The sequence below is a fragment of the Vitis vinifera genome, chromosome 12, assembly GCF_030704535.1.
Source record: "Vitis vinifera cultivar Pinot Noir 40024 chromosome 12, ASM3070453v1".
NCBI classification, from domain to species: Eukaryota; Viridiplantae; Streptophyta; class Magnoliopsida; order Vitales; family Vitaceae; genus Vitis; species Vitis vinifera.
Window position 1 is genome coordinate 5775094 of NC_081816.1, and position 27660 is coordinate 5802753.

General features: G+C 38.5%; 1 protein-coding gene across 1 annotated transcript; it reads left to right on the forward strand.

Moving 5' to 3' along the window:
* Positions 1 to 851: 851 nt before the first annotated feature.
* On the forward strand, positions 852 to 27157 carry LOC100244815 (cellulose synthase-like protein H1). Its single transcript, XM_019223368.1, has 9 exons — positions 852 to 1114; positions 1213 to 1537; positions 1807 to 1935; positions 2814 to 2930; positions 3001 to 3213; positions 3324 to 3466; positions 3525 to 3738; positions 26164 to 26514; positions 26612 to 27157. The coding sequence occupies exons 1-9, from the start codon at positions 852 to 854 to the stop codon at positions 27155 to 27157; spliced, it is 2301 nt and encodes a 766-aa protein (XP_019078913.1).
* Positions 27158 to 27660: the final 503 nt, after the last annotated feature.

The following is a 27660-nucleotide window of genomic DNA, read 5'->3' on the forward strand; positions in this document are numbered from 1 at the left end:
AACTATCTATATTAAAAACTGGTTTTCAGATTTCATAAAGTTGGTTCCGAAAACCATATATTTCCCAAATGGCCTCATCAAAACACAAGTTTCCCAATAATCTTTTAAACTTAGTCAAACACTAATTTTTAAAAAGGAAATTACGTCTACTTGATCTATCCGAGTCACTCCCAAACAAACTTTTAAGTTATTTTGCACTTCAAATAATACTATTGAGTCGTTGTGTTACCACAGGACCTTCAACTATATAACATTAGCAGAAACATTATTTTTTCAGTGGTAGAGAGAAATCTCCCAAACCATGCAGTGTATGTTGAATAAAATCCATGTGCATAAGACAAGACACAATTATATTTTTTCAGTAATAATAGTAATATTCATTGAATAATAGTAATATTCAATGAAAAAAATCAAGGAAAACCGATTGATGGGGTTGCCTTCCAAGAAGTGGCTAGTTTGAAGGAAAGAATAAGCCCTGAATTTCATATATCATACACATAGCAGCCCATGTGACCTTCAAATATATGAAGTTAATAGTAGTATTAATTATCATATTTTGTCGACTGTCCCCAGAAAACTCCAAATGGCATGCGGTTAATACACGTGATGGGGCACAAATAATGAATACGTGTTGAATAAATTCTTGTAATCAGACAAAACATTTATATTGTAGCAGTAATATATGTGTAGGCGATACTTGTATGTCCAATGAGAAAAAAGTCAAGAAACAAGAGGAGAAACTACTGTTAGGTTTGCTTTGCAAGGAATGGCCAGCGCAACTATTAAGTCCAATAACATCTCCACAAACTACATACACCATCTGTCCAACAAGTATCCTCCTCCATTTTCCAATGGCCAAACCAATCTCCTCACCTCTCCATGAAAAATTTCCCCAGAAAAACACATTCCATAGAGCCTTGGACCTCACCATCTTCTTCCTTCTTCTCTCTCTCCTTGCTTATCGTCTCCTTTCCCTCAAAAACAATGGCTTCACTTGGCTCCTCGCCTTCCTCTGTGAGTCATGGTTCACCTTTATTTGGATTCTTAACGTCAGCACCAAATGGAACCCTGTGTCCTACAAAACATACCCTGAACGTCTTCTACAATGTTATCGGTATCCAATAATGCTCTTAGTAAAACTCTTCATGTGCTTTGGTGTTTTTTTCTGCCTTCAAATTTTATATATGACTATACTTATGATCTTCTGAACAGAGTTGATGAGCTTCCTCCAGTGGACATGTTTGTGACAACTGCAGACCCCATGCTGGAACCCCCTATCATCACTGTAAACACTGTCCTCTCCTTGCTGGCAGTTGACTATCCAGCTAACAAGCTTTCTTGCTATGTGTCCGATGATGGGGCTTCCCCTCTCACCTTCTACGCTCTCCTTGAAGCATCCAAGTTTGCTAAGCTTTGGGTTCCTTTCTGTAAGAAGTATGGTATTCAAACTAGAGCTCCCTTTAGATACTTCTCCAGAGAGTTGTTACCATCCCATGATAATTCAACGGAGTTCCTACAAGAATACAGAAAGATAATGGTACGCGCACTATTCTTAGTAGGAACCATAAGTGGTCCTTAATTATTTTAGTTCAACTTAGTGCAATTATTTATTTATTTAATAACAATGATTAGAATGCAGATGATCCTGAATCTAGAATTTTCTTCTCCTTTAATTTATTGACTATCATTATTTTTTTTATTTATCCTTTTTATATATAAAATCTCCTTTAAAGAAACAAAAAAAAAAAAAAAATCCACTATCAAGCAAGTTCGTGTCCAATTTTCTTTTTCTTCATCCCTCTGTAGGACGAATATGAAGAGCTTAGACGAAGAATTGAACACGCAACCCTGAAGTCAATTTCACATGAGCTTAGTACTGCAGATTTTGTCGCTTTCTCAAATATAAAAAAGGGAAGCCATCCAACTATAATCAAGGTATGTTTAAAGATATAACTAGCTGATTTGTTTACTTATTGTTACCATTATTAGGTCTATTTGGATTGATTTCTAAAAAAAAAAAATTTTAAGTTCAATAAAAGATTTTATTTCTGATTAATTTTATACTTATGGTTTAAGAAAAAGGTTAATATAAAAGTCATGAAAATCTTATTTCTTATAAAACCTTTATTTTAGTTTACACAAAAAGTTATTTTATGTTTAATACAAACCTTATGATATCAATATTACTTTTTAAAAATTATAACTTTAGCTTCAAACTTATTTTGTAGGTAGAGATAAAAAGAAACAAACAATCTCGAATGGGGAATGGGTCGCAATCAATATAGAACAAAGGACCATTTAAAGCTAATCATAGGAGATTAGAATGATGGTATAAAGTAATTGTTTTTGTCATTTTCTATATTATAAAAAATTAATAAAAAGATAAAAAGAAACAAACAATCTCGAACATATTGTAATCGATATAGAACAAAGGACCACTTAAAGCTAATCATAGGAGATTAGAATGATAGTATAAAGTTATTTGTTTTTGTCCTTTTCTATATTATATATAAAAAAACTTTCTTTAATTAATAAAAAATAGTCATGCAATTTTAAAAAAGTTTTATTTCTTTGTATTTTGATTTATACTCTATTTCTTCGTACTTGTACTTTATTGTATTTAAAATATATTTCTTTATATTTATGTTCAATGGTATGGTTAGATTAAAAGTTCAATACGATACTAAATTCAACAAGCTTGCCATGAGCTTTATTTAAGCTATAACTATTCGGTTGCGACATGAGAGAGCTAGGGAGTTGTGGTGAAGGAAGTATTTGACAACATTTCTATAACCACGGATGTGACTTTGTAGGTTATATTGGAGAACAAGGAGAGCCGCTCTGATGGACTGCCACATCTAGTCTATGTATCCAGGGAGAAGGATCCCAAGCATCCACACCATTACAAAGCCGGTGCCATGAATGTTCTGGTAAGGAAGCTCCCTTGAATTAATATAACTACTGATCTCCTTCTTTTTCTGATTGTTTCTTGATAAACAGACCAGAGTCTCTGGAGCTATGACAAATGCTCCTTTCATGCTGAACGTAGACTGTGATATGTACGCCAACAATCCACAGATTTTTCATCATGCAATGTGTTTGCTCCTCGGTTCCAAGAATGAACAGGACTGCGGGTTTGTTCAGTCTCCACAATGCTTCTATGATGGACTAAAGGACGACCCATTTGGAAATCAGCTAGTAGTTTTGTATAAGGTATGCCAAATTTCAATAGCGAAGAGTGATCTCTTCCATACTATAGAGCACACGTAGTAGAAGCCTCTTTTATTTTATTTTTTCATTAATTGATATGTTTGTTGAATCAGTATCTGGGAAGTGGGATAGCAGGGCTTCAAGGACCTACGTACATTGGAACGGGATGTTTTCATAGAAGAAAAGTTATCTATGGGTTATGGCCAGATGGCAGGATGGAGATCAAAGGAAGAAGTGGTATGCAGTCAATTTATTTGTCTTATGTATCATTCTAATTTTCTTAGGGGGATCTTAAAATGTTATATGAAACTAAGCATTACAATTTTCTACTTCTTGGTAGGAAAATTAACTGATGAGAGAATACAAAAAACATTCGGAAATTCAAAGGAATTCACCAAAACAGCTGCAAGGATCTTATCCGGGTTGAGCGGGATTTCGCATTGTCCATATGATCTTTTGAATCGGGTTGAGGCAGCACAAGAAGTTGCAACTTGCAGCTACGAGTATGGAACTAGCTGGGGTACAAAGGTGAGCTGCAAATATTTAGAACAACAAGAATAGCACGTACCTCAAATGAAATCTAAAGTTGCAATGATTAGCACTTCCCTGCTACTTGATTAATTTAGCTGTAAGTTTACAAGATTGCTAAAGATGATCCCCTCTTGCTTCATGGCATAGGCTTTATATAGCCTCTCCCTCTGTCACTGCTTCAGGCTTTGGTTCTGCTTTATGGACTTTAAGACGCATGGTGATAAAGAGTCGTTGAGCTCAACTTTTTAGGGGCAGGTTGGTTAGTTAGGTCAACCTACAGGTCCGAGGTGGGTTGTCTTTCTTTTTGGTCCTTGCTTTGGGGTGAGGTGATTTTGTGCACCTTCAATATCCCCCTTCCCCCCTCCCAGCCTTGAGTTTTTCTTTCTTGGAAGAGGTTAGAGCCTTTTCTTTTTGGGTTGTGTGCTAATGATGTTTAGGCAGTGCTAGTGCAATTTTCAATGGCGGTATACCCATTTTGGTTTCCTCCGTTTTGAGGCAGTTTCTTCCACTAATCTCATGTTTGATGGTTGAGATTTGTCCACGTGCCGCATCCTTAGCCTTTCCTCAATTGAGGGTTTTCTCTTTCAAATCCCACGCTAATTATTATTTCTTCCTTCAATAGTCGATAAGTATTATATCTCCCATTTTCTTTCTTCATTTATGGTTTTCTTCTTCTTCTTCTTATATATTTTCCTGTTCCAGCCATGTTGAAGAAAAAAAAAAGGATGAATGCCTCTGGGTCGATTGAATAGTTTCATGCTAAGTTTAATATCCAACTGTTAGTGGGACTTTGCTTCATGGATGATGGGGATGTAATCCTGGCCAAAGGGAGTCTAGTTGAAGGTGAGATGTTCTTGCCCAAAAGCTACTTCGAGGCTGGGTTTTGACTTCCACTTCTTCCATTGTTTAGAAGCTTAGTGTGTCATCTTCGACTTGCCTCGAACCAACTATATATTAACATCATTCGTTCGATCATGTCAATGATCGTGTTAGATTACTTAAGGGGTTTGAATATTTCAATGAGGGATGTTATGTACGTCTATACTATGAAGTAGTCTCACATTCCTCATGAATGGTACTTGTTTGCTTGCTTAGGTGTAACTGGCTTCATCACCGGGGCACCCTCGACCAATAAAGACCTGAATTGTGGTATTGTTGCCATTTTGGCTAAATGAAAGTTTGGACCTTTTGAACCCAATGACCTTCCTAGGGTTCACATAACACATGACATGTCACATTAGTTTTTAGTTTTGAGTTTTGCCTTTCCTCTTTTCTTTCTGAGGTGAATCTTAATAATGGACTACACCTAGAGGGGGGTTGAATAGGTGTTGTTGAACTATAAAAACAAAATGTCCCAACAAAGATTACCTAATCTTAGAATTTTTCAATATCAATAAACTTTTCTTCCAACAACTTTTCAATAAAACATAAAATCTACAAATAAGTATGTATGCACCAATACTCTCCTAATAATTTATGCAATTAACATGCAAATGCTTCAACACTCCTCAAAATTAATTCAAAAGAACAATTACCTTCTTAACTCATTTCAATTTACTACAAGATATCATTAACTAAAATGAACAAAAAAATTATTAAAGACATTTCATGGATAATCACACTTATTTCAGCTCAGATATCTTCCATTTAACATATATGCCCAAGTAACCAATGATATCAAAAACTGAAAATAAATCAAAGAGTGGAATGAGAGAAAGAGATAATTGACACAGAATTTTAATGTGGAAAACCTTCGAAGAGATGAAAAACCACAGGCCTATAACTGATAAAAAAACATCCACTATAAAGAATAAAAATTGAATACAAGGTTTTACCTAACTCAAACCAACCAATCCCTTCTCGAAACATTTAACTAGTATCTTTTACTTTTAGTTTCTCACATTCTTCTTTAGAAGCACACTTGGAGTCCACACCAAGCTCGATCTCAGCCTCTTCTTGAATTCACATAAGAAGAAAATGAGTTTTTACACAAACTCACAAACAATAAGAGATGAATGCTTAAGGAATCAACCCCTTTTTCTTTTTAGAAAATCCATTTAAAAATTTTCTTGGAAAACTTGGATGTGACTCATAAGAATTTTGTCCAGAATTGCCAACCTAGCTAAACACTCATACTTTTCTTCTTTGTAGATTGTGCCTTGCCTTTACTTTTTCTTGTAGTGATAGAGGATACCGAGGTTCTAGAGATTAGTGATTCCTATCGAGCTGAGATCACTGGTGGTTCAAAATTGACATTGTTTTCGTGACTAGAAGGTTTTGTTGAAGCCAACCCAATTGTATGCCAATTTCATCTCCTTGGGTTTGATTTCTCTCCAACATTTCTTTCATCAATCCGAACGGGTGACTTCTTTGGAAAAAAAATTCCTACTTCTCACACCTCCTTTAGTTGTTGATCGTCTAAAGAGGAAGCATTAGCAACCTTTGTTGAAACAATCTTCTTCGGATGGGAAGTCTCAAAACATTGGGTCAACCACTAGGGGCCTATTGGGTCACTGACAATCCCAAAGGATAGAGCAAGGCTCATTCAAGTGTTAGGGTAACCCATTCTTTTGGGACTTTGAAGAGTAAGACATCATTTTCCTCTACTTCGATCGATCTCATTGTAAGTTTTGAAGATGCATAAGATTCGACTAAATCTAAAGCTCTAAGAATGATAGGTGGAGCAATGGAGAAGGACACTTTAGATGTCAGGGACATAAGGAAGGTTTTGGCCATGTCGTCCTCTATTGTAGTATATGACTCATATTGAGTGAAAAACATATATGGAGAAAAAAAAAGAGAAGGGCAAATGCTGGAGTGGAACGGAGTGTACACTTCAAGGGTATTTTTAGAATTTCAATACCTGAGAGTTAGTATAAATACCCTTTTACGTAACCTTAATTTTGATACAGTGAAAGTCTTCTTCCCTATTCTTGTGGACATAGGCATTCTTCCAAACCACGTTAAAATCAGTGTATTTTATTTTGTTTTCTCAAATCTCTTCATTAGGAACCCTTCATAACCTAAGTTCTAAAGGGGGAAAAGATTCTGATTTCGAGATGCTTTCTGTTGGTAGGGATTTACTTTCGGTGGTTGAGGTAGCTAAGTGGTCAACTCTTCCTAGTGATGCCAAATTTATTTCGGGTTTTTCTAATCGTGAGGTGGTTGATAAATCAATTAGGCTGACCTATTGGGTGCAAATTGAAGTTTTCTTTTCCTTTTCCCTATGTTTTTATGTTCCGTGTGAGTCATTGAGTTGGCTTATAGTTTATGTTTTATGTGTTTTCCTCATCCATGTAGGCCTTATAGTTCAACTTGGTTATTTGTCAGCGTCTTACTTCGTCTCGACTCAACTAGGTCGGGTTGAGGGACCAAGTGAGAGTATGTCCTCCCAAGTGGAGGTCATCTCAAAAGAGCTGGTCATGTTAAATCCAAGTTGAAGGTTGAGTGGAATATTATGACCAATTTCCAGCAAAAGATTGTGCCTCTTAGGGTTTGTTTTAGGGACTTGGAGTCTCACTTGAAGTCACTTTCTAAAGAAAAAAATGACTTGAGCAATCTTTTGGAGGAGATTAGATGAGCCAGGGTGATGTGCGAATTGGACCTATTCCACTTGCAAGAAAACTGAGACAAAGAGAGATAAAAATTTTGTGACAAAGTTTACATGCAACTTACTAGTGACTTGTTGGCCCATGATAAGCAGAACCAAAATGAGGAGGACGTTTTTGGTTGGAGTATTTGAAGCTTGGAATTTAGTATTTTGACCCTCTTGAGTTTGATTTTGGTAGTAAATCTAATGGGTCTTCCAACCAATTCCTTATGGATGATCATTTTCTAGGTACGAATGGTGGTCTTACTACATTGGATTTAGAGGTGAACTTTTTTTTGTTTTTTGAAATCTTATTGACTGTAAGGATTTTGGTGTTTCAAGGAGCTTAGGTTGGTTGGTGGACATCACAATGAGCCAAGAAAAAAGCAAGGTAGTTGCAAAGAGCTTGGGTGTTGTTCATGAGGTAGTTATTGAGGCTTTTAGATCGAAGGAAGATGAGACAATGAAGAATGCTACTCTTTCTGTTCCCTTAGTCACTAACTTTTCTCAAATCAAGGGTGATACCTTGGAGATTGACATTAATACTTTTTCAAAGGAGTCTGGGTTTTTGTTGGAGAAAGATTCTTTTAGACTTGAAATTGCTTTACTGTTGGAAACCTGACAACACTTTGTTCTAGCCCTTTTTTTCCCATTTGTTTTTGTTTTGGAAATGTTTGCCCTATTTCAAACTATATGAGATATTTCTTTTGTAGTGAACGATATGCTAAGAATGAAATTTTCTTTTGGCAATTATATGTGTTGTGTAAGTTTGGGAAATAGATGAGTTTGTGTTGTAGGTAGAATGCCCTCACCTTTTACCAAGAGGTAGGGTTGAACTATGGTATGGTCCTATTAGGGGTAGGTACAATCAACATGGGTTGGAAAATACAGTCGAAGCTCTATATAATGACCATTTAAGCATTTTTATTTTTATTTTTGGCTAATTTATGGTGTTGCGGCATATATGCTTGCTTGTATTTAAGCTTTTTTGGAGGTTGCTTACCCAATTTTTCCCATTCTTACATTGCACAATTAAGTTAAAGCGAACCAAATTGATTTAATACATAATACAATTATGCATAGTACTTTTTAAGGTGTATCTAGTTCCAAGGTTTAGGTAGGGGTGCCCCATCTGGTTGTACTAGCCAACATGTTTCAGTTCAAGACATTTTGATAACCTGAAGGCACCTTCCTAAGTTGGCACAAACTTGCCTTCATCCGCATGTCTATTTGGATTATGTATAGCTTAGAGTACCAGATATTCCCATTTATATGGGTTGATGTTGGACTTTTTGGTTGTATGCTCTTAACAGTTGTTGTTGGTATAAGCAACTATTTGAATGACCACCTTCTCATGCCTTTCCTCCAAGAAGGGGTGGTTTCGATTAGAGTCCTTTGGTTGTCTTTCCCTTCATAATATTGTACACAAAGGGTTGACATTCCTATATTAATTGGTACTAACCTCCACTTCGTATGAGTTTTCTTAGTTGTCATGATGTGAGGTGTGGCCCGGTATGCCCATAGGATTACCGGTAGCTCTTCAACCCATTTGGCTTTAGATATTTCCAAACATTTTTTGAGTGCTGCAAGTATTGTTATGTTACTAATTTCTACATGTCCATTACCTTAGGGTAAGCTAGAGTTGATAAATGATGTTGGATACCCAATTCTTGGCATAAATCCTTAAACTCTAAGGATTTAAACTACATTCTATTATTGATAGTGATCTCTTGTGGAATGCTGAACCAACAAATGATGTTCTTCCAGAGGAAAGTGTGGATGTTCTTCTCTCTTATTTGAGATAATGGTTCTGCTTCAATCCATTTTATGAAATTGTTAGTGGCAACTAGGAGGTAGTGTTGTTGAGCTGTTGATATAGGTAATGACCCAATCAAGTCTAACCCTTAATGAACAAAAAGCCAAGTTGTAATAGTCGGGTAATATTTCTATGGTGGTAGGTGTTGTTGAAGGGCATACCTTTGACACCTCTCACAAGCCTAGACAAATTGCATAGCATATTTTTGCACGTAAGGCTAATAGTATCCTAGACTAAGGGCTTGGTGCATCAACATTCTTTTGCCATAGTGATTTCCATATTGCCCTTGATGTATTTTTGCTAGGAAATACTAGGATTCAAGGTGTGATAAACATTAGAGGTAGGGACCTTGTGTGGAATGTAAATATAACTATTTATCAATGATTGTATATTGCAAGGCCTAAACTTAGAGTTTATGTGCATTTTTTTTTTATCCTTTGACAACGTTTCATTTTTAAGATATTTTAGGAATGGTGTCCTCCAGTCTTCTTCATTGATAGAGTTACTGCAGTTTACACTCAATTCGCATCTGTATATGCTTGGTTGCTTTTGATATTCCAAGCTAACACTTTGTTGCTTGTCCACCCTAAGATGTATTGCTAGGTTAGCCAATAGGTCAGCGATCACATTTTTCTCCCGCGGAATTTGTTCAATATTGAATTTGTTGAAGGTTTGTTTGATTTCATTGACTCTAGACAGATAGGCTCCCATTCGATCATCTTTGGCCTCATATTGAGATAGGACCTGACATACCATAAGTTTGGAGTTCCGAGTATACTTGAATTTTTTGGGCTCCTAAAAGTCGAGATACTTCTAATCCACGAAGTAAGGCTTCATAGTTTGATTCATTTTTGGATGCTTCGAATCCAAGTACAATGCTTTTGTCTATACTTACGAATGGGGTTTCCATGTGGATTCCAATCCTTACACCATGTTGGTTTGAAGCCCGATCTACATAGAGAACGTAAACCTCTTATGGCCTTGGTTTGTCTCTGGTTTAACTTCTTTTGTGAACTCAACCACAAAGTCTACTAACACTTGCTCTTTTAATTGTAGTATGTGGTTTATAGCTCATGTTATACTCACTTGACTCCACAAATCATTGTAGCATCTTTCCAAATGGGTTAAGTTTGCTGAGGACGTTTCTGATTGGTAAGAAGTTAATACGATGATGGTATGCACTTGAAAGCATGATTGAAGCTTTTGAGTAGCAACCAATAAGGCCAGGGTTAACTATTCCAATTGGGTATAACTGATCTTAGTGTTCAACAATGCTTGAAAGTATGATCGAAGCTTTCGAGTAGCAATCAATAAGGCCAGGGTTAACTATTCCAATTGGGTATAACTGAGCTCAGTATTCAACAATGCTTTGCTTACATAGTAGATTGGTCTTTTTTTACTTTTTTGGTTTTGAAACAAGATAACACTTACAACCTGCCTTGAGATTTTTAGGTAGATGTATAATTTCTCATGAGGTTGGGGTATTGAGAGGATTGACGGGTGTGATAGGTGCTTTTTTAGTAGTTTGAAGGCTTCAGTGCATTTCATGTCCTACCGTAATTTTTTTTTTTTTAGCAAAACAAAAATGGGTTTACACTTGTCAGTTAATTAGGATATGAAATGAGATAAGGCTACTATTTTTTCGGCTTCTTGTACCTCCTTTTGTGTAGTTGGGATCTTCATGTTGTGTATCGCATGGATTTGGTCTAGGTTTGCCTTAATGCCCTGCCTTGTTTCCAAATGCCCTAAATATTTTCCACTGGTAACTTCAAAGATGCATTTAATTGGATTAAGCCATATCTCATGCTTGAATATAGCGGCCAATACTTCGGCTAGGTGTTGGGGATGATCATTGGCTCTTTTACTTTTTACCATCAAGTCGTCCATGTAGACCTTGACCTCCCTTCCTATTTGTTACTAGAATACTCACACCATTTTACGTTGAAAGGCATTACCTTGTAACAATATGTTCCTTGCTCCATAATGAAGACAGTTTTTTCCACGTTGTTAAGGTGCATGGGAATTTGGTTGCATCCATTGTATGAATCTAAGAAGGTCAATACCTTGTGCCCAACGACGAAATCCACTAGCTTATCTATACAAGGTAGTGAGTAAATGTCTTTTGGACAAGCCTTGTTGAGGTTAGTGTAATCTACACACATCACCCATTTCTTGTTCTTCTTTGGTACGATCACAACATTGCCCAGCTAGGTTGGGTATTTGACCTCTCGTATGAATTTGATGGCAAGTAGTTTTTTTAACTTTTTTCATATGATTTGATTTTTAAATGGTGCAAAACAACTTTGTTTTTGCTATATCGGTGGGAAATGGGGTTCGACATTGAGTTAGTGACTATAGACTTGTGGATTTACCCTTAGCATATCCTGTGGTTGCCAAGAAAACACGTGCACATAGGCTCGTAAACACTCTTCTAGGCTTTCTTGCAAAACATTATCTATTACTTTTCATTGTTGCTTTGCTTTCATATCACGATTTCCCAAGTGGGCTTTGCTACCTTCTACCGCTTTTGATCTTCTTTTGGCTTGGCCGGGGAGGAGGAATTTCTTTAATTGCTATTTGTCAGGAGTTACGAAGGGTAGTGGTCTTACAGTTGTAAGTATTGCATACATTATAGCTAGATGGAAATGCCAAGCAGTGAGCTGGTTTCCTAATACTTTCTGTATTCCCTTTGGAGTTTGCATCTTAATCTTTTGATGCTAGGTCAAGGTCACTGCATGGGTGGCATGTATCCAAGGTCGACCCAGAATGGTGTTGTACAAGGAAGTAGATATTTCGATTTGGAAGTGGGTTGGGGTTTTTGGTTGATTTGATCACCACCTCCAAGGTTAGTTATCCTATGCTTGGGTGGTTTTTCTATTGAACCCAACCAAAATGGTCTAACTTGGTTCCACTTTTTGATGCTCTTGGTCCATTAATTGGGAACAACCATAGAAAAAGATGTGGAACTCCTAGTGTCAACTAGAATCCTTTGGACTTGGTATGACCTAATCTGTAGGGTGACTACCAATGGGTCACTGATTACTACTCAAAAAGTGCTATTTGATAGCCTTTAATTAATCTTTTTTAACACTTTTGAGTAGTAGTTTAGGCCTTTTAACTCAATTGGCATGTTAAGGATCCTTTAAAGCAATTTTGATCACTTTGTGTAAGTTTTGGTGTTTTTGTTAGTATTTTGATCACCAAAGCAAGTCAAGAATGAGGAGAGCTATGAGGAATCATGGGCAAAGCTTAGAATTCAATTGCCAAGAGTGAATCCGGATTGCAAGGAGAAAAAGCAAAGAGGATCAGTCATGGAGCATATTCTTGATGACAGTCGTAGCAGCCACTTTTGGAGCACTTTCTGAAGTCCAAATGATGCAAGCTATATACCATTTCAAAGCTCAGGAAGTCAACAATCCAATGCTTCAAACGGTGTGCAATTTGGAGTTGAAACGAAGAAGTTGCAGCCATTACAAGCCAGTCACTCTAAAGTGTTGCGGAATCAGCCTTTTGTTGCGAGAATTTCGCAACACTTTTGTATAGTAAGGTGTTTCTCCTTCTGACGATGCACGAACCATGCCGCGAGAAGGGAGCTGGAAACTTCAAGATGGAAGCCAACTTTGCAGCCTGGTGAAGATAGCTCGGTGTTGCGGAATAATTTCGCAGCCCTCTTGGGTGTCTGCGAAATTTCGCAGACACCACTTTTCTCCTGCGAAATGGCTCCGGAAGCCTCCCGAAGCTTGCTACCGACATTGGGAGATATTTTCCATTAGATTTTTGTTGTCTAAATTCCAAAATACTCCTTGTAAACCACCAATTACATGATTCCTTAGTTTTTAAGTTAGTAAAAAGACCAAATATCTTTGTAACAATTAGTTTTATATTGCTTTGATATAAATACCTCTCGGGAGCCTGTTCTCAAGGAGGAGTTCCTTCTGTAACCATTTGGTAAGGAAGTAAAAGTTTTTTTTCTTTCTACTGCCTTACCTTCTCACTTTGTATTTTCATTTTATTTCTAAGTTATGAATTCTCTGAGGAGTTTTCCCCAGAGAATGAGTAACTAAACCTCCAATTCCTTGGAGCTAAGGTTGCCGGGGAAGGTTCCAAGTGCAAAAATGCAAAACTCTGTGGTTTTAGCTAGTAATGAAGAGGAAGTGAAATCCTTTAGTGATTTCAATGTTTTTAGTTAACTTAAAACACCTTAGAGTCACCTGGGCCAACACTTGGTAAGGCAAGTGATTTCCAACCATGGAAATGCACTAGTTTACCCCTTGCGAGCCTCTGGTAGGTGACTTCAAGGTAGGATTTTCTGGAATTACCAACACTTGGTAAGCTTTTGGACTCCTAGGAGACATCCATTAGTTATCTCTTGCGAGTTTGTGAAGGGAAGTCCAAGGTTAAAGATCACCTTGAATGGTAAGTGCTCGTGAGAGGCATGAACCATTGCAAGTTGTATCAGTGAGAGAATTAAAGTGAAATCTAATTGAAGGAGTCTCTGTACATCACCGATTAGAGAATTGACTTTAAGTTGAATCTCTAATGCGAGGAAATGAACCATCTGACCGGAGCTATGTCTTTTGCATGAGGAACCACCCCAGTGAACCTAAATCTCCAAGGAATGCTTTTTCTTCCTAAATTATTCCAAACTTCTGTTAAGTTAGTTAGTTTAAGTCTAAACCTTTACCAATCAAACTTTGTGTTTTACTTCTTAAGCTAACCGTGAAATGAAACAAGACCAATTCACTTGGAATTGGTATCCTTGATTGCTTGCAAATCATTCCCAGTGAACGATCCTTAGAGCCACTATACTATAGTAGCTTTGTATTTGCTACCCTAGTGTATGGTGTTATAGGTATAAATTTTGTTGATCACTTCCTCAATCAAGGAGCACCAGCTGAACACAAATCAGCTGAGACACCAATTGGGCATGAGTCAAATGGCGCCGCTGCCGGGGAATGAGTGTCAAGTTCATTGTGATACCATTTTTGAGCACTTGTGATTTTCATCACAAGTTGGTAAAGTTTCTTTCACTTTACTAATTTTCATTCTCTCTTTGTTTATTTACAATCTAAGTTTATCTTTTTAAAATTTAGTCTAGTTTAATTTTGCTATTGTAGTCCTCTGTTCTTGTTGTCCTCTGTTTTCATTTTTTAGTTGCAGCTAAATACTAGTTGTGTATGCCAAAGTGGATACAAGACATTGGAGGTAGGCTTGTTAAGTGTGATACACCTCAGAAAGGAGAATTTGAAGTAATCTTGAATATCATGGAGGCTGCACCTGAAGATCAGCATAGTCACCAAGGTCGTCAAGACAATCTCAATGAATTCAGATCAATGAGGGACCGTATGCATCCACCTCGTATGAGTGCACCATCATGTATAGTGCCCCCTACAGAGCAGCTAGTGATCAGACCATATCTTGTTCCACTTCTACCAACTTTCCATGGGATGGAAAGTGAGAATCCGTATGCACACATCAAGGAATTTGAAGATGTTTGTAATACATTCCAAGAGGGAGGAGCTTCAATTGACTTGATGAGGCTTAAGTTATTTCCTTTTACTTTAAAGGATAAGGCCAAAATTTGGCTTAATTCTTTAAGGCCAAGGAGTATCCGCTCTTGGACTGATTTACAAGCTGAATTCCTCAAGAAATTTTTTCCTACTCATAGAACAAATGGCTTGAAAAGGCAAATTTCAAACTTCTCAGCTAAAGAGAATGAGAAATTCTATGAGTGTTGGGAAAGATACATGGAAGCTATAAATGCTTGTCCTCACCATGGCTTTGATACTTGGCTATTGGTGAGCTATTTTTATGATGGTATGTCCTCCTCAATGAAGCAACTCCTTGAGACAATGTGTGGAGGAGATTTCATGAGCAAAAATCCAGAGGAAGCTATGGATTTTTTGAACTATGTAGCTGATGTTTCAAGGGGATGGGATGAACCAACTAAAGGAGAAGTGGGAAAGATGAAGTCTCAGTTGAATGCTTACAATGCAAAAGCTGGGATGTATAATTTAAAAGAAGATGATGACATGAAAGCAAAGTTGGCAGCTATGACAAGAAGATTGGAGGAGCTGGAGCTGAAAAGAATGCATGAAGTGCAAGCTGTTGCTGAAGCACCAGTGCAAGTGAAGCTGTGTCCCAATTGTCAATCGTTTGAACATTTGGTGGAGAAGTGCCCTGCAATTTCAGTTGAAAGGGAAATGTATAGAGATCAAGCAAATGTTGTTGGACAATTCAGGCCCAATAACAATGCTCCTTATGGAAATACCTACAATTCAAGTTGGAGGAATCATCCAAATTTCTCATGGAAGGCCAGAGCAACTCAATACCAACAGCCGGATCCACCATCTCAGCAATCTTCAAGTATTGAACAAATAATAGCTAATCTCAGCAAGGTAGTGGCAGATTTAGTGGGAAAGCAAGAAGCCACCAATGCTCGAGTGGATCAAAGAATGGACAGAGTGGATCAAAGAATGGACAGAATGGAGAGTATGTTGAACAAAAGAATGGATGGAATGCAAAATGATATGAATCAAAAATTTGATAACATCCAATATTCAATTTCAAGGCTTACAAATTTGAATACACTGCAAGAAAAAGGAAGATTTCCTTCTCAACCTAACCAAAATCCCAAAGGTGTCCATGAAGTGGAAAGCCTTGAGGGAGAATCATCACAGGTGAAAGATGTGAAAGCTTTGATCACTCTAAGGAGTGGTAAAAAAATTGAGCAGCCAACACCCAAGCCACATGTTGAGAAAGAAGAAGAGATAAAGAAAGGGAAGGAAATGGAAGATAAAGGCAGTGAGATCAGTGAAGAAAAGAAGGTCTCTGATGCAACAATGAAAGCAATTCCAGAGAAAGAGCTTCTGAAGGAAGAAATGCTGAAGAAATCAACTTTTCCACCTTTTCCTCAAGCATTACAGGGGAAAAAGGGGGTTAGAAATGCAGCTGAAATCCTAGAAGTATTGAGGCAAGTGAAAGTTAATATTCCACTGCTGGATATGATCAAACAAGTTCCAACGTATGCAAAATTCCTAAAGGACTTGTGTACTATCAAGAGAGGGTTGACTGTAAACAAGAAAGCCTTCTTGACTGAGCAAGTAAGTGCAATCTTACAGTGTAAGTCTCCTTTGAAGTACAAAGACCCTGGAAGTCCTACCATTTCAGTCATGATTGGAGGAAAGGTAGTGGAGAAAGCCTTGCTAGACTTGGGAGCAAGTGTGAATTTGCTTCCATACTCTGTCTACAAGCAACTGGGACTTGGAGAGTTGAAGCCAACATCAATCACTTTATCTTTGGCAGATAGATCAGTGAAAATTCCAAGAGGAATAATTGAGGATGTATTGGTTCAAGTAGATAATTTCTACTATCCTGTAGATTTTGTTGTTCTTGATACTGATCCTACTGTAAAGGAAGCTAATTTAGTTCCTATCATCCTTGGAAGGCCATTTCTTGCTACTTCAAATGCAATCATCAACTGTAGAAATGGGCTTATGCAACTCACTTTTGGTAATATGACACTGGATCTAAATATTTTCTACATGTCTAAAAAGCAAATCACTCCTGAGGAAGAAGAAGGTCCAGAAGAGCTATGTATTATTGATACTTTGGTGGAGGAGCACTGCAATCAGCATATGCAAGACAAGTTGAATGAAAGTTTTGTGGATATTGAGGAAGGTTTTTCTGAATCTCCTATTGGGCTTGCTACTCTACAAAGTTGGAGAAAGATAGAAGGAATTCTACCTTTGTTCAATGAGGAAGAGGAGGCAGCTGTTGAAAAAGAAATTCCAAAACTCAATCTGAAGCCTTTACCTGTGGAGCTGAAATATACATATCTTGAAGAAAATAATCAATGTCCTGTCGTAATATCTTCATCTCAAACCAAGTCTCAAGTGAAGGATGCAAGCTTCAAATGGGATCCAGGCAAACTAAATCAGGAAGGGCAAAAAGTTTTGATGTATGACACAAGACTCCATATCTTTCCTGGGAAGCTCAAGTCAAGGTGGATTGGTCCATTTGTTATTCACCGAGTATATTCCAATGGAGTGGTGGACTTATTGAATTCCAATGGCAAGGACAGCTTTAGAGTCAATGGATATCGTCTTAAGCCGTTCATGGAGTCATTCAAATCAGAAAAGGAGGCAATCAACCTCCTTGAACCTCAAAAAGCCTAAGTGAAATGGGTTTGCTGGGCGTGGTTTTACCACAGTCCAAAATTTTTGTAAATTTTGTAAATTTTCAAGTTGTTTCTATGCTTTTGATCTTAGTTTTTGATCTTAAATTATGTTTTTAGGTGTGTTTTAATCGTTTTATATGATCCCAGGTGGAAGAAATTTCAAGGGGATTGAAAAAAAAAAAATCGGGCCGAAATTGGAGCCGAAACAGAGCAAAAACAGGGGAAAAAACAGAGCTCTGCGAAATTTCGCAGGGTGAAGGAAACCTCTGCGAAATGTGATTTTTGTTGCCAAACCACTCCGCAGCACTGTAGAAGCCTCTGCGAGTGTATTTCGCAATTGCGAAAGTGGATTTGGCACACGAGTGCCACTTCGCAGAACAGTAGCATCAATTTGGCAGCTGCGAAACGCGTTGCGAAATGAAAAAGCGTGATTTCGCACCAAAAGTCCTATTCCGCAGAGTATTTCGCAATTGCGAAAGTGGTTTTGGCACACGAGTGCCACTTCGCAGCACAGTGACATCAATTTCGCAGCTGCGAAACTCACTGCGAAGTTGCTGCGAAAATGGCAAGTTGCTGCGAAATTGGCGTTTTGTTGCGGAACTTAAACTGACCCCTGGGCTTCCGTTTTTCCTATTTATACCGGTCAAAAATGCTGCGAAAAGGGTTTCAAAAATCAGAGAGCCATTCTCGCAGCCCCTTCATCTTCTTCGCCAAGCCACGCCGTCCGAACCTCCGGTCGTCTTCTCCGTTTAGCAGCGCCGGCCAAAGATCGATATCTCCAAAATGGCACGAACGCGAGGAGCAAAATCTTCATCTCCTTCGAACCGCAAAAGGAGTCTGCGAAAGGAGCCAAGCCCAGGTTCTGTTCCAGAACCTACTCCAAAGCCTTCGCCGTCGAGACCAAACCCTCCTCCAGTGAAGCCGGCGCCACCAAAGCCACCGGCAAGGCGATATTTAACCAGGTCAGGTGGTCAGCCATTGAAGAAGAAAACCAGGGTTGAGAGCTCTGAACCAATTGATTTGACTGAGCAATCCCCTGAGAAATCACCAAATCCTTCACCGGTACAAATTCCAGTGCCGTCACCGGTTCCCTCGCCAATTCCCTCACCAGAAGCAACTCCAATTCCATCGCCGGTACTATCTCCGGCACCCCAAGAAAAAGCTCAGGAGCCTCAAGCGCCAATTCCAGAGCCCCAAATTGCAGCTGAAGCACCTCTGGAAGAAGTGATCCGAAGGCCAATGCTGCCTCAGCCCCCAATCGAAGGAAACTTGGATTGTCGAACTCGGGCATTCCATTCTGAATTGTGCTTCGACTTAGCAGCATTCAGAGTGAGGCCAGAGCTTGCCCAATCCTTCCAACTGCTGAGGAGATATCATATGGAGCATCTGTTAGCTCCAAGGGATTTTTTCTATCCTCGGGTAGTCACTGATTTCTACCAGAGCCACACTCTCAGCCTTCAGAGTCTCAAGCTCCAGAGCCCGAAGCCCCAGCTGATCCACCTACTGAGGAAGCAGATCCTTCTGCTTAGCACCATCACCCCACTCATCAGACATTATATATATTTGCTATTTATGTTTTTATGCATGCTTGTTTGTTTTTTTTTTTTTAGTTGAAATGAAATCCCAGTATTTTGGTACTATATATGGGATTCCTTGTGTTACTTGTCTTTAGTATTGTAATCAAATGAACTCAAAGTAATACAAGTTGACTATTTCTTGTTAAAAGTTAACATTAAGTTATTATTATTTCCTTTTCTCACATATTCTATTCTTTTTGAAACATGTGGTTTTCCCCAATCAATATTCGAATTTGATATCAGCAAGGAGATACCACTTCCTCCCTTTGATTACAGTCACTCAAATCACATTGAGGACAATGCTCAGTTCGGTTGGGGGGTATGAGGAAGGAAGTATGCTAAATCTTTTTGGTATTGCAATTATTGGTTAATTAGTTGTAGTTTTTACTTTTTACTCTTGTTACTCTATTCTCCATGAATTTCGAGGAAAAATTTTCAAATTAAACCAAGAGAAATTGAACTGTTGTTTTTCACTTGACTTAGAGTATGGATTATGCTTACTAAAGTGGTTCAATTGTTGAAACTTCTACTGAAATTGAATTGAGTTCTTCTACTTTAAGCTATCCACACACTGTGCACATTAGTTTCCGATTATAAGATGAAAAACTATTTCCCTCTTGACTTAAAATAATTTTGAGACTTGGTATATTTGACCTCATTTGATAAAAATTGAAACACCCTGCAAAAGGCCAATGAGCCTTTGAAATAAAGAAATTTGTTTGCTTGCCTTGAAACCCGAGCAAGGTCTGAGGGGTATATGGTGAAAATCTTTAAAGCCTGGTGCCCTAAGCCTTAATTGGTTGGGAGTCACCGACCTCAATGCTCGTTACAAGGGTGAATAGGTAGAGTTAGCATATGGTAGATGCTTGGGTATTAGAAATTCATTCTTAAAAGTCCGGGGAAAAATCCGAGGAGTTAGTGGTTGAAAGATCCTTAAAACTTGGTGCCCTAAACCTTAATTGGTTGGGAGTCATCGATGGACCCCCATTACATGGACAAGTCAGAAAGAGTACCCCATAAAGCTACCTTGAAAAAAAAAAAAAAAAAAAAAAAAAAAAAAAAAGAAAGATGAAAGTGTGTTCTTTTCTTATTGATTTTGGTCAGTTTGCTAAAGTGTTGAAAAGAGATAGGTTGGGGGGTGAGATTAGCATATTATTCTCGGAACCTAAGGAACCAATACACATAGATTTTTGTGGAAGATTGAAGTTTAGTTCTTAGAAAGTGAAATGATTTTAAAACTTCAGTTTGCATAATGCACTCCCTTGATTGACAGTGTTTAGCATAAGTGTTATGACTCTTGTTGAGGTTTGGGTTTGTATTTCTTTAATGATTCATGTGAGAAATAGATCATCATGCCACTTGAGAATTATTTTCCTTTAGCATGATGTTGTAAATTTTAGTATAATTAGCTATTTATTTTCATTTTTCTCTCCTATATTGCTAAGGGACTAGCAATATGTCGGTTGGGGGGAGTGATTACTACTCAAAAAGTGCTATTTGATAGCCTTTAATTAATCTTTTTTAACACTTTTGAGTAGTAGTTTAGGCCTTTTAACTCAATTGGCATGTTAAGGATCCTTTAAAGCAATTTTGATCACTTTGTGTAAGTTTTGGTGTTTTTGTTAGTATTTTGATCACCAAAGCAAGTCAAGAATGAGGAGAGCTATGAGGAATCATGGGCAAAGCTTAGAATTCAATTGCCAAGAGTGAATCCGGATTGCAAGGAGAAAAAGCAAAGAGGATCAGTCATGGAGCATATTCTTGATGACAGTCGTAGCAGCCACTTTTGGAGCACTTTCTGAAGTCCAAATGATGCAAGCTATATACCATTTCAAAGCTCAGGAAGTCAACAATCCAATGCTTCAAACGGTGTGCAATTTGGAGTTGAAACGAAGAAGTTGCAGCCATTACAAGCCAGTCACTCTAAAGTGTTGCGGAATCAGCCTTTTGTTGCGAGAATTTCGCAACACTTTTGTATAGTAAGGTGTTTCTCCTTCTGACGATGCACGAACCATGCCGCGAGAAGGGAGCTGGAAACTTCAAGATGGAAGCCAACTTTGCAGCCTGGTGAAGATAGCTCGGTGTTGCGGAATAATTTCGCAGCCCTCTTGGGTGTCTGCGAAATTTCGCAGACACCACTTTTCTCCTGCGAAATGGCTCCGGAAGCCTCCCGAAGCTTGCTACCGACATTGGGAGATATTTTCCATTAGATTTTTGTTGTCTAAATTCCAAAATACTCCTTGTAAACCACCAATTACATGATTCCTTAGTTTTTAAGTTAGTAAAAAGACCAAATATCTTTGTAACAATTAGTTTTATATTGCTTTGATATAAATACCTCTCGGGAGCCTGTTCTCAAGGAGGAGTTCCTTCTGTAACCATTTGGTAAGGAAGTAAAAGTTTTTTTTCTTTCTACTACCTTACCTTCTCACTTTGTATTTTCATTTTATTTCTAAGTTATGAATTCTCTGAGGAGTTTTCCCCAGAGAATGAGTAACTAAACCTCCAATTCCTTGGAGCTAAGGTTGCCGGGGAAGGTTCCAAGTGCAAAAATGCAAAACTCTGTGGTTTTAGCTAGTAATGAAGAGGAAGTGAAATCCTTTAGTGATTTCAATGTTTTTAGTTAACTTAAAACACCTTAGAGTCACCTGGGCCAACACTTGGTAAGGCAAGTGATTTCCAACCATGGAAATGCACTAGTTTACCCCTTGCGAGCCTCTGGTAGGTGACTTCAAGGTAGGATTTTCTGGAATTACCAACACTTGGTAAGCTTTTGGACTCCTAGGAGACATCCATTAGTTATCTCTTGCGAGTTTGTGAAGGGAAGTCCAAGGTTAAAGATCACCTTGAATGGTAAGTGCTCGTGAGAGGCATGAACCATTGCAAGTTGTATCAGTGAGAGAATTAAAGTGAAATCTAATTGAAGGAGTCTCTGTACATCACCGATTAGAGAATTGACTTTAAGTTGAATCTCTAATGCGAGGAAATGAACCATCTGACCGGAGCTATGTCTTTTGCATGAGGAACCACCCCAGTGAACCTAAATCTCCAAGGAATGCTTTTTCTTCCTAAATTATTCCAAACTTCTGTTAAGTTAGTTAGTTTAAGTCTAAACCTTTACCAATCAAACTTTGTGTTTTACTTCTTAAGCTAACCGTGAAATGAAACAAGACCAATTCACTTGGAATTGGTATCCTTGATTGCTTGCAAATCATTCCCAGTGAACGATCCTTAGAGCCACTATACTATAGTAGCTTTGTATTTGCTACCCTAGTGTATGGTGTTATAGGTATAAATTTTGTTGATCACTTCCTCAATCAAGGAGCACCAGCTGAACACAAATCAGCTGAGACACCAATTGGGCATGAGTCAGTCACTGTGGGGGAGAGACACATGTCTAAGGTTTTGTGCAATGAATTCTATCATTGGATCCCATATCCTGTTGAACTCTATAATACTCGAGCACATTAATGTGGTAGGTTGAATATGGTGTTGTTGTTGGACGACTCTTTGGCCAACATGCATAACAAATCGATTTTGGGTCTTGTTATTGTAGGTGTCGATAATATGTATAGCTAGTCCCAGGTTGTCATCTATTTTGAGGGATGGTAGTTCATCTTGTTCCTTTGCCTCAACCGAGGTTGGTCGTCGTGGTGCATATTTCTTTACGTATTGTTGTAATCCTTTACACCACACTACATTCTCGAGATATCAATGTAGGGCCTTACAATGATTTGTTTGATGTCCATGAATGTGATAATAATGGAAATACTTGGATCTATCTTGCTATTCAGAAGGCTAGATGGGCGTTGGAGGCCATCAGAAGTTCGGGTCATCTTTTAGTTTAGCCAACAATTCTTGAGGTGAGGTCGTGAATTCTACTCAGGTCACGGATGAGGTGAACTTAACGGGAGGATTTTTATTGAACCTTTTTTTTTTCTTAGGTCCAACTCCTCAATCTAAAGTATGTTTGACTAGTGTGATCTTCCTTTTTTTATCTACGACCCTTAGCTCTTCTTCCTTGTTGGCGTAGTGGTTTGCTTTCACTAAGAGTTCCTCCATGGTAGTCAACCCACTTTTCGCTAGTGACTACAGTAGAGGGCTTCTAGGCTATAAAGTCTTTCTGAAAGCAACAATTACCGCCCGCTAGTCATTGCTTTCCACTTGGACCATTTCAGTGATGAACTAATGGGTGAATTTTTGCAATGATTTCGCTGTTGCTTGCTTCAGGTTGAATAGATAATCTACACTTCCTTTCGTTGTAGGCATATTAGGTCATAAACTGGTCACACGATTGCGTGAAGCTGTTTATGGAATGCAGTGGAAGCTAATGGAACCACGTTAGGGATGACCCATGCAAGCTGGTCGGAAAGACTCGTTAGAGTAGTCCCTCTCGAACATCCACAAGGGCCATTAGTTACTGGAAATGATATATGTGTCACTGGTTCCATCATAGAGGTTGAATTTTGGTGGGACGTAGTGGGTACAATTCTTCTTGGAACAAATGTAATGCAAGGATTTAAGTTTATTTCTTTAGCTTCGAGTGGCCTTGACAGGTGAATTAGCTTGCAATTTGATTTTTTGTACTTCTGTTGCCAACTTCTTGTATTTTCGTTCAAGATCCTCTGGTTTTTGGATAGGTCAAACCTTAAGAATGGTTGTCTAGGTTGTCAAGGTGCCCTACGTGCGGCTGATCACACTTCTCTCTAAAACCTGGTCATTCTTGTGGGGGGTTCCCCTCCACGTGTCCTTTCCAGACTCAAGACCCTTTGGTCGACCAGGGCAAACGTGTAACCTGTCTGGACCAAGTTAAGCTCCGTCTAGCATTAGAAGTAAGAAGTTTTCCTTCTTCCATAATGCCAAACAGAATGGACAAACCAAACTGGTTGACCTTTCAAACAAGTTCGCAATGCCGGATGAAATGGATAGACCAAGTTGGTTGGACTTTTCAGACGGGTAAATCAATCTAGTCAAGTTCTTAGGATTTTTGACATGTGTGGTTAACCATGCTTGATATCTGAGCACCGACCTAGCCGGTTGATGTCTGAGCGTTGGACTAGACGCCATTTACACCCAAAAGTCAATGTCAATTAATTGTAACACATAATCCCAAACATTGGCAAGCTAAATGAACAGTTAGCTACACGGTCCAAGATTTTGGTACAACAGTCAGCAAATGGCACCAATCAAAAGCCCTTACTTGATGTTATTGCCCAGTCCACGCAGTAATGACGACGTTGACAGTCCACACAATTATCATTACAAGATAAGGGCGATGGCATCAACTCTATATAAATCCCTCAAGAAGCATGAATAAAGTACACACACTCATTCTCTCCCACAAAAATAGTTAGAGCTATCCCCATCTAACTTAAGCTTCGGAGGGGTGTGCTTGGACCATTAGTTCAGACATCCTTCTGTGTAGGGAAAAAGTCCGTCTGACTCCAGTAAAGTTGGACGAACTCTTCAACAAGTACGAACAAGGGAAGAAGTTCACCTAACTCTAGTGAAGTTGGACAAACTTGAATCCAGTTGGCTCGACACCAACAATTCTAGGTTGATAGGTACACATTGTTTAAATTTCAACGCAATTGGCATATTAGGCCGTCTTGTCGAATTAGAATATTTTCTATTTGCTGTTGGTGTTCTTACTGTTGTCATTCCAGCTCGTGAAGGATTTGTGATAGTTGGTTCTGCATAACATCTAACTTGTCTAGGTTGTGCTTGGATTTCCTTCCTCATTTGCAAATTCTCCATTCATGGCTTCTTTGCTCATGCTGAGATGCTATTCTCAACATCTTTTCCACAAACAAGGTCATTGAAGTTGCAATGATTAGCACTATCCTTTTTATTATTATTATTATTAGTATTAATTTAGCTATATAAGTTTAAAAGATTGCTAAATATGGTTCCTTCTTGCTTCATGGTGTAGGCTTTATATGGCCTCTCCCTTTGTCAATGCTTTAGGCTTTTGGTTATGCTTTATTGACTTTAAGGTGCATGGGACAAGAGTGATTGAGCTCGACTTTTTAGGGGTAGATCGATTAGTTAAGTCGACCTGCAAGTCTTAGGTGGGTTGTCTTTCTTTCAGGTCCTTGGTTTGGAGTGAGGTGATTTTGTGAAGGGAAACTTGTGTTTAGGGCTGGTAATATCACAATATTATGAGATTGAAAACCCAACTTTTCATTTTTTAATATGAGATCGAAAACTATTTTTTAATACCCAATATGCCCTCCTCTTTCTGCCAGGTCAACCTCCACGTGGAAAAAAAAAAAAAAAACAAAAACTAAAAATAAAAAGAACAACTTAATAGCAACCGAACCTTCTTCCATCTGAGTGTGCTCTAGTATTACCTCCACCATAACTCATCCCAAACTTCTTCACGTCCATCCGCGGACTCCCCACTGTTGGGTCAACTGCTCCTCTCCCACCACGTGTCGCTAGATCTTCCGCCCACCTCACCATCCTCTCAATGTGCCACGTCATGCTCTGGTGCTGCAACCTTGTCGGTGTCACTATCAATGACGTCGTTTCATTGCAGTCACCGTGGCGATGGCTGAGGAACCTTGACTCTATGTATCGCATTAGCGTCTCCCCCGAGTCGAGGTTCCCTCGATAGCCGCTAATGATGAGCCGCAACCGTGACTGCGATGAAACGACGTCGTTGATAGTGATGCCGACAAGGTTGCAGCACCGGAGCATGACGTGGCACATTGAGAGGATGTTGAGGTGGACGGAAGATTTGGCGGCACGTGGTGGGAGATGAGCAGTTGACCTGACAGTGGGGAGTCCACGGATGGAAGTGAAGAAGTTTGGGAGGAGTTATGGTGGAGGTGATGTTGGAGCACGCTTAGATGGAAGAAGGTCCGACAGCTATTAAGTTGTTCTTTTTATTTTTGGTTTTTTTTTTCCACATGGAAGTTGACCTAGCAGAAAGAGGAGGACATATTGGGTATTAAAAAATAGCTCAACCAAAGTGCATGAAGCCTATATTATTTTTGGGATTAGAATAGTTATATTAAAAAAATGAAAAGTTGGGTTTTCAATCTCATAATATTGTGATATTATCAGCACCAAACACAAGTTTCCGTTTTGTGAACCCTCAAAGTCAAAGTCTCCTTTTTCCCTTTAGTTCTAAATTTTTTCATTAAATAAGGATTTACTTATTTTTTTATTTTTGAAAAGAAACTGAACTAAACGTTACAGTAACCTTACTATAACCCTAAAATGTCTTGGTAATTACGTGGCTATCCATGTTCAGATTGGTTGTTTATATGGAAGCACAACAGAAGACGTCCTCACAGGTATGAGGATACAGGCAAGAGGTTGGAAATCCACAGATTGCCGGCCTGACCCTCCTGCATTTCTTGGGTGCGCACCCTCAGGAGGGCCTGCTGCACTTACCCAACAGAAGAGATGGGCCACTGGCCTCCTTGAGATCCTGTTCAGCAAGAACAGCCCATTCATTGCCGCCTTCACTGCAAAGCTCCAATTTCGCCAATGCCTTGCATACCTGTGGTTTATTTCATGGGCTTTACGGTCAATTCCCGAGCTTTGTTATCTTGCTTTGCCAGCATATTGCATCATGGCCGGCTCACATTTCTTGCCCAAGGTGAGCAAAACTAAAACCATTCAGTTTTCCTCTTAAATGCATACATAGCATTAGTAGTAGTACTTCACCAACCTTTGTTTTATCATCATTGACGCAGGTCCAAGAGCCAGCTGTGTTGATACCAATATCCCTCTTTGTCAGTTACAATTTTTACACTCTATTTGAATACTATGGAGCTGGGTTTTCAATCCGAGCATGCTGGAACAATTTGAGGATGGGGAGAATAACCGCAGTGACTGCATGGTTATTTGGATTTTTCAGTGTCATTCTAAAGCTCCTGGGGTTATCGGAGACCGTCTTTGAAGTTACAAAAAAGGACCAATCTACTACTCCTGGTGAAGGCAGTGACAAGGATGCTGGTCGATTCACCTTTGATGGGTCTCTGATTTTTGTTCCGGCCACTACTCTTTTGTTGGTGCACCTGATGGCACTTGTTACAGCCTTGTTAGGACTATTTGATCATGTCGGGATCGAATCAAGAATAGGGGAGATAATATGTAGCGTGTGGGTGGTGCTATGCTTCTCGCCGTTTCTTAAAGGCCTGTTTGGGAAAGGAAAATATGGGATACCCACATCCTCCATAAGCAAGTCAGTAGCTTTGGCATTGCTTTTTCTTGCTTGCACTACTACAGTAAGAAAATGATTTTATTGAAAACCGTACTGTTTATTAAGCATAATTGTTAATCAAGTGTGTTATGACAAGTATCATCCGGTTCAGTGTACGAACAAATTTGTTGCAATTATAAAGGCAGTTTGCTTTTCACCATTGCCGTAGCAGCAGCAGCTCCATGAACTGAAATGAAGAAATGATCACAAGCAGTTAAAACTATCCAAAAGTTTATACAGTTGAAAATTGGCGTAAGGTTAAATAGAATAAAAATATTTGAAAAAGTGAGATCAACCTTTTACTTTTTCAACCAAAAAAATATATTAAAATGCATTTTATTTGATATGAGTTTAATTAATATATTTTAAAAAATATAATGACTAAAGAACCTTATTTAACATTTTCATAAATTTAAAAAGTAAGTAATTTAACAATATTGTATGGGTGGAAATAATACATATATACCCTTGTTTAATTGAACGTATTTTCTCTTTTGCTTCTCTTTCTTCTTTGAATTAGATTATTTAGTCATTACTATC

Excerpts from the sequence above, each read along its gene's own strand:
- LOC100244815 (XM_019223368.1), top strand. The coding sequence starts at position 852 with ATGGCCAAACCAATCTCCTCACCTCTCCATGAAAAATTTCCCCAGAAA. Across the intron at positions 1,115-1,212 it reads CGTCTTCTACAATGTTATCG|AGTTGATGAGCTTCCTCCAG; the intron begins GTATCCAATAAT and ends TCTTCTGAACAG. Across the intron at positions 26,515-26,611 it reads GCTCACATTTCTTGCCCAAG|GTCCAAGAGCCAGCTGTGTT; the intron begins GTGAGCAAAACT and ends TCATTGACGCAG.